Below are 10,588 nucleotides of genomic sequence, written 5' to 3' on the forward strand. Positions count from 1 at the left end.
AGCACCAATTTTTATACTGTAATATTAATTTGTAATATTCTGTTTAACGTTTATGTATTTAGAACTAGGCCTACTGCCGACATCGAACACCGTAGTGGCACTTGACATTAAAATAGCCCTCAGATGTGCTTAGCTGGAAAAGTGCTTAAGTCAGTGGCAGAATGCGCCAAGAGTTGTATACATGAGAAACGCCCAAATGTGACTGAAACGCACTTACTGTAGTTCCACTTTTCCAAGACTTACGTGCATAAGAGAATTTGCCCCTAAGAAGGCTGCATCTTTCAGTGCTACACTGAATTAGGCTCTAAGAAGGCTGCATCTCACACCACTACCCTGAACTAAGCTGTAAGAAGGCTGCAGGTTGGAGGGGGACGGGGGGCGTAGTGTCCTACCCGAAACTAGAAAGTTGCTAGGTTGGTAATCGCCTACCCACTCAGACAATGGTAAAGAAGTGCCGTTCTTCATGTTATGAGGTTATGATCGAGTCATCAAAATGATGTTGGTTACGTTATGTCAAGGTCAAAAGACTGTTAAGGGTGCCTTTAATGATATGATATGATAAGATGATGGAGTTTGAAAAAGCAGTTTTGAAAATTTCAATGCTGATCTGACAAATGCGCCAAAGCAACTGAGAAAAACAGTACCCCATACAATACAGCGTTGAAACAGCGACGTGAAACACAGGGTCACCCAAAGCGAGTCTGGAAGCTTGAAAAACAACTGCATCGCAGGTTACCGGTCACAAGTTACAGGTGCTGTCCTATTCCTGGTATTAGTGTTTTGGAACCCTTACACCCTCACACACTTGGTCACTTACGACTGATGTCAGTTACAGTAAGTGTGTGAGGTTTCAGGGCTTAGGGCATAGGGATGACATTGGGATTTAGCCATACTTGACCCGAACATACTATGTAGGTCTCCTCAGAGAGGAGAGTTTTTTTTTTTTTTTTGCATTTGCAATTATTACCACTAGAGGTCAGCAAAGTCCGGGGGAACTAAATTGCGCTGTCATTGCCGATAATGAAGTTTACTGTGGAGTTGGTTACACCAATGCTCACAGATAATTTTCTTTAATTAAACTGATATAATAATGAGGCTTGTTTTAAGTAATAAGATAATGTTGTGCTGTATGTTTAAACAGAGGTGCAGAAGCATAGCCCACAGAAACACACTTAAAGACTATTTTATCTATTCTACTTTTCTATAGTTTTGTTTATTTGTTTTATGTTTCGCCAAAATGATACACTTATTTATTATACCATAATATTCGAGAGTGATAGCGAGACAGTGAGGAGCAACTGACAGCGCGTCATTGCCGCGTTTCATTCCTTCATTGCATATAGCCTACAAGAACGCACTGAACATCCTCACGCGATCATTCTCTGTTGTCCTCTTGATTGGAAAAAAATAAATTAGAAATAGTTAAAGACATCTCCCTTTAGAGTTTGACAAGAGAAACGGTGCAGTAGGCCTACGCCCACCTTTTCCGGTCACCCTCCCATCTCTCCCCGCCATCCTCTCCTGGAGAGAGTCGAATGGTGATGACGTGATTGCAGGGAGGGGTTGCGCCATTTTGAATGTGGACAGGACTGTGGGAGGATTGCCTCGGGAGGGAGTGTGAATGAGTTTGAGAGGCAGCCAGAGAGGAAAGAGAGAGTGAAATAGGCAAGAAAACCCAAGCGCTTCAGCTCCACAATCCCGGCTCATCTTTCAGAAGGAACAGGTCTCGCAAACCTGCACCCGGCAAAACGAACCAAGACCGGGGTCCGACATCGAGACTGAGATTCCCTGTCTCGCCATGGCAGGTAATGGAAAAATCGGGCTAGACGTAAAATTAGCTTGATAACTTGCTTCCCATGCAAATAAAGTTATATGTTAATTCATGCAAATTAGATAGCAAAATCACGATTCCATTGCGGGCACATCGACTGCTCATGAATCTTGGATCATTGCACTTGGGAGATCTGTATAGCTGGCTATTTCTGCTAGCTCGCCAGCTAACGCAGTGGTATCAAGACCATTCCGTTTCCTCCCCACTTCAGCTGAATGGTGTCACGTCTAATGATGAGTTGGACCTCTGACAACGCAATAGCACGACCGGCAATTTGGTCTTATTTACACATTATTCAGACGTTCCGTCTACATGAATAAAAGTTGGTGGGTTTGCTATGTTGGCAGCTCCGTTAGCAGTATGTAATGTTATATGATTACCGTCCTCTTGCATTGTGACGGTCCATAACTGTGTAGCCTAAATCAGCTATTCTGCTAGCTGGCTGCAAACCCTTCTTGATAGTCAATTGACAAACTTTGATGTCCCCACTTCGTAGGTTTGTGCTTGACATCAGTCACCAAACTCAGTTTATGGTCCTGAGTTTGTGGAGATGTGGAGACGGAGACATCGCTACCAAGTTGATGGTGAGCTATCTAGCGACAAGTGGTCCTGACCACCGCTGGCTTCGCTTTTGTTGCCTGCTTGATCCGTGAACATCTAGTGTGTCCATGGGCCATGTCTTTGTCATGATGATATGACTGCTTAGGGGAGGACTTTGGGGACAAGGCACGTTGTCTGAGGTCCCACGGGGATTGAGCGCGACAGGAAGTTGTGACGCGAAGAAATGTTCGGAGGATTGATAAAGGGGAAACATCCTTCTGCCTTTCAGACAGAGATGGCGATCACGCAATGCGTGCACATGGGAGAGCAATTGAGAGAAGAGTTTACTTACTACCACTGCCTTGCTGTCCACAGAAACCAGTAAAATGACCGCTAACCCCAACATTATCCAAAGGACACTGTCATGTGTTGCTGAGCTACACTGTGTCCACATTCTACAAAGCTGTGCCACTTCATTTGTATAGTCTGTCATGACAGCCCAAGGCTCTGTGCTAAGGACCCTAGGGGCCTCCAAATGTGTTTGAGGTGTCCTATAGCTTCTGACCTGCTAAGCTAGGTCTGAATCTTATTGGAGCCTAGGGGCCTCAAAATGTGTTTGGCCTGCTAAGTTAGGTCTGAATCTAGGGGCCTCAAAATGTATCTGGCCTGCTAAGTTAGATCTGAATCTCATTGGAGCTTAGGGGCCTCAAAATGTGTTTGGTGTATAGCTTCTGGCCTGGTTAGATCTAAATCTTATTGTCATAACCAGCTTTTCACAGACTGAATAATTCTGAACTTGTTTATTTCTGAGCTTTCTGTGAGATCACATGTCCAAGCTAAAGCCTTTTCCTTCTGTGTTTGGAAATCTCCTTACGCAGTTGGCCGCCCTGGGCTGAGGCCGATCATAAAAGGCTTGCCAAATTATACGAGATAAAGTGTAAAGGACGCCATGTCAGGTTATTAAACCATTTACGAGGTTTCCACCTATTTCCTGTGGAGACCTCTCGTCGAAACATATTTGATGCACTATGACAAGGAGGTCGGTTGCCTATTCTGTTTGAATGTGAAAGTGAGAGTTTGTTTTCGGCAGGTTGTTGTTGGTTGTAGGCACATGTACTGATCCCTGACCCTCAGGTCATTGTGTTGGACCTTTGATAGTAACGCCTAGTGTGTGTGTGTGTGTGTGTGTGTGTGTGTGTGAGAGAGAGTGAGAGAGAGTGAGAGAGAGAGAGAGAGAATGTGTGTGTTATAAAGAGAGGTAGTGTATGTGTGTGTTTTGTATGTGAGGGAGGGTGTGTGTGACAGGAGGCCCATGCTTAGTGGCATCACCTCATTCCATTCCTGAGATTCACACAGCCGCATGTAGGGACCCAGCTGTTGTGTGTCTCTGTTCTCCGGTCCTCTGCGCTGGGCACAGTGCTCGAGTGCTGCCCACACCTTGGCATGGTGCCACTGCCATTGGGGACGCTAGCAGTGGGTCTGGGATTGGGAAGGTGTGTGTGTGTGTTCTGACCCACAGACTGTTCAGAGGGTTTGGGTGTGTTCAGAGCTCTAGGTCTGAAGTGTGTGTGTGTGTGTGTGAGGGAGAGAGAGAAGAAGACTGTTTGGATGTATAGGTCTGAAGTGTAGTGAGTTTTGGCTGGGCATTTAGACGGCCGTTGTGTTGGGTGGTTTTGTTTGGGGTTGTGGGCCCTGTGTGTGTGTTTGGGGCTGTAAGCTGGATGTTGGGTAGCTTTGACTGCGTGTCGTGTCAGGAGCTGCAGGTGCGAGTGACCACACCTGTTCTCACCTGTGCTGTGTTTCCAGGAGCCGGAGGCGGGGGCAATGACGTGCAGTGGTGCTTCTCCCAGGTGAAAGGAGCCATCGATGACGACGTAGCTGAAGGTAAGAACGCCCGGGAGCCACACACACGCACCCCATATCTCACTACTGCTAGTGGAACTACATTGAAACACAGATTTCCTGTTTGTACTGCCATCCTAGTTTCCTGCTCCTGTCTACATTCCCCATATCTCAATAACACTACAGACCACAGGAGAACATCCTAGTCCTAGAGCCACACACACACACACACACACACACACACATTCATAACATGTTCTCCCAGTGTCCTGGAGAACCCATGCTAGAATATGCTGCACTCTCTGCAACTTCCTCCTGGCAGACCATTCGTACCAGGACTCCCTCCCTGTGTGTTTCTCCTGCCAGTCCTGGCTGTCAGTCACCCTAACAAGCCGGCTACACCACCAGGCACATAACTGAAGCATGTCGTCCCCCAAGCGTAAAAGATGGTCTCATTTTTTCTAATGCAGGCGCTGCCATCACATCTGGTGTAGCCAGTTCTGTAATTGTTGCAGCATACGCTCCGCGAACGGCACGCTTCAGTTCCATGCCTAGTGTAGCCCGTAACAAACACACACTCACACACACTTTAGTTTCATGGCTGGTGTAGCCTGCCCGTTACGTACACACACACACACCACACACACACACTTCAGTTCCATGCCTAGTGTAGCCTGCCCGTAACACACACACACACTTCAGTTCCATGGCTGGTGTTGTCTGCCCGTTACACACACACACACACACACACACTTCAGTTCCATGCCTAGTGTAGCCTACCCGTAACACACACACTTTAGTTTCATGGCTGGTGTAGTCTGTCCATTACACACACTCACACACACTTCAGTTCCATGGCTGGTGTAGTCTGCCAGTTACACAAACACACACACACTTTAGTTTCATGGCTGGTGTAGTCTGCCCGTCACACACTCCCAATGTCCTTCTCCAGCTAGAGCTGCCATGCTAGAACACATCACACACTGCAGGTTTTGCTCCTGATAGACCAGACATACAAGAAGTCCTGCTAAATGTGCTAATCTGGTACACACACACACCATATGAGCCACCATGTACAGACAGGATTCCCATGTTCCATGGACATTTTGGATAAATCTTAGAATCTTTAAAATCCGTTTTTCCAGACCTGAAAAAAGCCACACGATTCACTGAAAAGTTTTGTAACTTTCCAAGGATTTTCTGTTGTTCATGTGTGTCCTGGAACGTGATGCAATTTCCACTTGTGGCTTAATTAGCCTACTAGAAAAGGAATTCAAAAGGTTGTTGTTTAATTTTCATTCATTACTTGGACCATGTCTGTGTGAGATGCAATTTTGTACCTGTAAGTTTTGAAAGTTCATGAACATTTCATTAAGGGTTCTTCTCAAAAAGTCATGGAAAAGTGTTGAAATGTTGTGAGTGAAAATGGGTGGGACTCTATAGACACACTCCTTGTGTCAGTTGCACTAGGGGAGTGTCTGTACTAGGCACTCCTAGTTTCGCGGAAGAAGTCAAATCTTGGCACACACTCTTGATGTCTGTTGTGAATTGCTTCACCATTGCACACCTGATCTGTGTGTGATGCAGCACATAAGTTCTGCCCATGTATTATCAAGGAATCTGAACACACAGTGTGTGTGTGTGTGTGTGTGTGTGTGTGTGTGTGTGTCTGTCTTTGTACATTCCAACCCAACTAAGTCACAGTGCCATTCTCTAAAGAATCATAGGTGCAGTCTTTTTTCTGGTAGGTGTAGATTGGTTCTCTGTTGATATTGGCTCTAGGGTAGAATAACTGAGACTGGTATTGTTGTTGAGTTCCTATGGTCACGCAAATCCTGGAAAAAGTTTGGAATTAGAAAATCACCATTTTTTAGGCATGTAGGATCAGTTCAGTGAAAATGTTTGAAATTTGATTTTTGATGAACTCACAGTAGATCCCGTGGTCCTTTCCGGATCCCACCCCGACTCTCTCCCACTCTCTCCCACTCACTTCCTGTCAATCTCCACTATCCTATCTAATTAAAGGCATAAAAAGCCCCAAAAAAATATACTTAAAAAAAAAAAAAAAAAACAGTAACAAATTACATTTCCAAAGTAACCTGTATATGAGATTCAACGCATTCTTTCTGTTGTGTGACTGTGGAATTGCTTTGGATTGCCATGAATTTAATTCCACTTCCTGTCATTCCAATTCAAATTCAACTTCCGATGGTGCGGAGACAATTCAATTCAGAATCCAATCCATGAATTGAATGGAGACCCATTTTTAAAATTCGGACATTTGTATAAGCCTGATTTCCACCTGTAGTCCCTGAAGTTGTGAAATGTTTTGTGGTGTTCTAGTCAGGTAAGCCTAAATGAGGATTTGTTCGGTAGGCTGGAGTGTGTTGGCAGGAGATGTTCTTTGCTAGCAAGATAGCAGGGGGTCAGGATGCAGGGCCACTGGTAGGGGTGCTTCCGTAGGTGACTGTCACAGCTGTCCACGCCGCATGGGGCAACATTGGGATGACATTTGGCAGCCACCCCCTAGGCCACACACACACACACACACACACACACACCTTAGCTGGCGGTAGATTAGAGAGAGGAGGTAGAGCTGGCAGTCTATCAGGCACTAGTGTGTGAGTGAGATGGAGGTTCATGTGCCTAATGACACTCATACAGACACTAGTAACGAGACCCCATTGGATGTTAGACTCATTTAACCATTGGCGATGCAAAACATTGTGCAACAAAGTTTAGAAAAACATTAAAGCAGTTTAAGGTAGAGGAATTAGATGAGGTGCTGATGTCTGATAGCCCTTTTCTACCAGCAGAGAGGGTTTCGTTCCCGTTCGCGATCTAACATTTGAACCGTTCAGAGCATTTCGAGCATTTCGACCAAAAATCGGTTTTGAACGTGCCACTTTAGTTCGGAGCTTGAACCAAAAATGCTTGTTTTTTTCCTGCAAATCGGAGTGGGCAAGTCATTCTACCGTTCAGAGGGGAGAAGGCTAAGTTTTCCCTCCATATCGACCGTTGCCATCAGTAAACAAAACTAGTCAACTAGCACTACACTGCAAACATCAACCAGCATTTTATACAGCTAATTCCTGCCATTTATTAACCAGCATTTTACACAGCTAATTCCTGCCGTTTTAAGGGACCACTGTCCTGTTTTTGCATACATCATTAACTCTCATGACTAGGGATGTAACAATATACCGTGAATCGGCTAACAATCGTATGATGCACATGTTGTGAAACCAAGGACTGTTGTTGCTAAACTTCGGTTAGCATTATTAGCACTCTGCACAAATTTGTTCAAAACTGTTGCATTCAAGTTGACTGCTGAGTAGGGCTGAACGATTAATTGCTGCATAGGCTACATTGCCCAATATGCCCCTCTCCCCTGGTCAGACACCTTAACTAACATAATTCCTGTGGGAAACACTGACTGCAGTTTATTCAACTAAACAAATCGTGAGAATTGCATCATGAACCAAAAATCTTGAATCGTATTGAATCTCGAGTAGAGCGTATCACCACATCCCTATTGATGACGCATCCTTGGTTCCATTCAAAACTGGTGGAAATGCAGTCAAAGAATGAAGGTTCAAAGAATTCTGAATGGAACCGGTTCATGAACGCGTTCTCTGTTGGTCGAAAAATGCCCTGTGCTGGTGTGTGTGTGTGATAGAGGAGGTGTTGGTGTGTGTGTGTGTGTGTGTGTGTGTGTGTATGTATGTATGTATGTAATGATCGAGGTGGTGTGTGTGTGTGTGTGTGTGTGTGTGTGTGTGTGTGATGATTGTGTGTGTGTGTGATGATGATGATGATGATGGAGGTGGTGTTGGTGTGTGTGTGTGTGATAGAGTTGGTGTGTGTGTGTGTGTGTGTATGTATGTAATGATCGAGGTGGTGTTGGTGTGTGTGTCTGTGTCTGTGATAGAGGAGGTGTTGGTGTGTGTGTGATGATAGAGGTGGTGTTGGTGTGTGTGTGTGTGTGATGATAGAGGAAGTGTGTGTGTGTGTGTGAAGATAGAGGAGGTGCTGGTGTGTGTGTATGATAGAGGAGGTGCTGGTGTGTGTGTGTGTGTGTGTGTGTGTGTGTGTATGTATGTATGTAATGATCGAGGTGGTGTTGGTGTGTGTGTGTGTGATGATAGAGGAGGTGCTGGTGTGTGTGTGATGATGGAGGTGGTGTTGGTGTGTGTGTGTGTGTGTGATAGAGGAGGTGTTGGTGTGTGTGTGTGTGTGTGATGGAGGAGGTGTTGGTGTGTGTGTGTGTGTGATGATAGAGGAGGTGCTGGTGTGTGTGTGATGGAGGAGGTGGTGTGTGTGTGTGTGTGTGTGATAGAGGAGGTGCTGGTGTGTGATGATGGAGGAGGTGTTGGTGTGTGTGTGTGTGATGGAGGAGGTGTTTGTGTGTGTGTGTATGATAGAGGTGGTGTTGGTGTGTGTGTGTGTGTGTGTGTGTGAGTGATGATAGAGGTGTTGGTGTGTGTGTGTGTGATGGAGGAGGTGTGTGTGTGTGTGTGTGTGTGTGTGTGATGATAGAGGAGGTGCTGGTATGTGATGATAGAGGAGGTGCTGGTGTGTGATCGTGTTCGAGGAGGCACTGACGTCTGAGATACGAGTTGTGTTTCCGCTCCTTTAGGCCGCAGTGTAAACATCTGTTTGCTGCATCAGGCATCCGTGTTGTGAACTTCTCCGCTAGCATTTAACTAGTGCTGCACAATTTGGGGAAAATATCTTATTGCGATTTTTGTGACAGATATTGCGATATGATGATTTGAATGTCAATGAATTGACTCAGTTCAATATTTCAGATGTAGGCAGGGATGGACTGTGGAGCTCACCAATCAGAATTGATACGCACACCAACCAACCAGAAGTGCCATAATTAATGAGGAAGAAATGAATATGAGTCAGAAATGTGACAAAATGAACTGTGCACGATTATTTGTAGCTTTTGCGATCTGATAATTGCGTTGGTTCATATTGCGATTGCGTAAATAATCGTGCAGCCCTGCGTTTAACACACTCACACACTCTCACTCTCTCTCTCTCTCTCTCTCTCTCTCTCTCTCTCTCTCTCTCTCTCTCTCTCTCTCTCATATCCCCACATGTTTGTATGTATATCCACACACATGCACACAAAGACCCTGGTGACTACCCCTGCCCCTATAGGCAGTCACTACTGCACAATGGGGCTCCACTGCATCCTTTCTTCAGCATTGTGTTTCTGCTCCACTGCCCAACAAAGGGTTAAGTAAGAGACAGAGAGGTGTGTGTGTGTGAGAGAGAGAGACAAATAGAGCGACAGACAGTGTGTGTTTTCCAGAAGCAATAGTATCTAGGTTGATGTGAAGAAACTGTGCTGTGGCCAGTGGAAAGTAGGTTGTGTGTGTGTGTGTTGGAGACAGACAGATAGATGATGCTGTTATTGAGTGCATTACTGTTTGACTTGAGCCAGACTCCCCCTCTCTGCTGTTGAGGGAGTATTACACTGCTCTGCGTGTGTGTGTGTGTGTGTGTGTGTGTAAAGCAGACATCTACTGGTTCTGTGTGTCACAGCTGTGTCACAGCTGTCACTGACTGAACAGGAGAGAAACTGATTCTAGTACAGATCATGTCCGCTACTATTTAGCCCATTGATGCTAACCTACGTGTATGTGTGTGTGTTTATAGCCGACATCATCTCCACTGTGGAGTTCAACCACTCGGGGGAGCTTCTTGCCACGGGAGACAAAGGAGGCCGAGTGGTCATCTTCCAGCAGGACATAGAGGTAATACACACACACATACTGCACACACACTATACACACACTGCACACACACACTATATATATATACACACTACACACTATATACACACACACACAAACACACTAGTATGAGTACAAGATTAGTCAAGACGGGCGTTGTTGTCTCATTTCCTTTCCTACTCTCTCCATCTCTCTCTCTCTTTCTGATCTGTCATCTATCCCTCCTTCTTTTTCACAACATCGATAAGGCACCTAAAACCATGATTTTATAAGAATGGACTATCTCTTTCTCTCTATTTCTCTCACATCAAACGGTTCTTCACTGGCATGAATGAATAGTCTTTGTTGCCAAAGCTACAGGTATAACATCAACTTTACATTAATATTGATTTAGTATATTATTGATTCCTCTCTCTCTCTCTCTCTCTCTCTCTCTCTCTCTCTCTCTCTCTCTCTCTCTCTCTCTCTCTCTCTCCCTCTCTCTCTCCCTCTCTCCCCAGAAGAGTCAGCCTCAGTGCCGTAGTGAGTACAATGTTTACAGCACCTTCCAGAGCCATGAGCCTGAGTTTGATTACCTGAAGAGCCTGGAGATCGAGGAGAAGATCAACAAGATCCGCTGGCTGCC

The 10,588-nt window shown here is 45.3% G+C and overlaps 1 protein-coding gene across 4 annotated transcripts in view; it reads left to right on the forward strand.

Moving 5' to 3' along the window:
* Nucleotides 1–1,514: 1,514 nt before the first annotated feature.
* Nucleotides 1,515–10,588, forward strand: part of ppp2r2ab (protein phosphatase 2, regulatory subunit B, alpha b) — a 41,633-nt gene continuing 32,559 nt past the window's right edge. For 2 of the 4 annotated variants that reach the window (XM_042058371.1, XM_042058372.1), the window contains exons 1-5: nucleotides 1,517–1,805; nucleotides 2,328–2,415; nucleotides 4,178–4,255; nucleotides 9,887–9,984; nucleotides 10,464–10,588. The exon at nucleotides 10,464–10,588 is cut by the window's right edge and continues 38 nt beyond it. In XM_042058371.1, coding sequence (XP_041914305.1) covers nucleotides 2,382–2,415; nucleotides 4,178–4,255; nucleotides 9,887–9,984; nucleotides 10,464–10,588 — 335 coding nt within the window. In that variant the 5' untranslated portion in view covers nucleotides 1,517–1,805; nucleotides 2,328–2,381. Of the gene's footprint in view, nucleotides 1,806–2,327; nucleotides 2,416–4,177; nucleotides 4,256–9,886; nucleotides 9,985–10,463 lie in introns of all 4 variants that reach the window. The other 2 variants (XM_042058373.1, XM_042058374.1) reach the window with 2 other exon arrangements.

Source organism: Alosa sapidissima, chromosome 13 (genome assembly GCF_018492685.1).
Source record: "Alosa sapidissima isolate fAloSap1 chromosome 13, fAloSap1.pri, whole genome shotgun sequence".
Lineage (NCBI taxonomy): Eukaryota > Metazoa > Chordata > Actinopteri > Clupeiformes > Clupeidae > Alosa > Alosa sapidissima.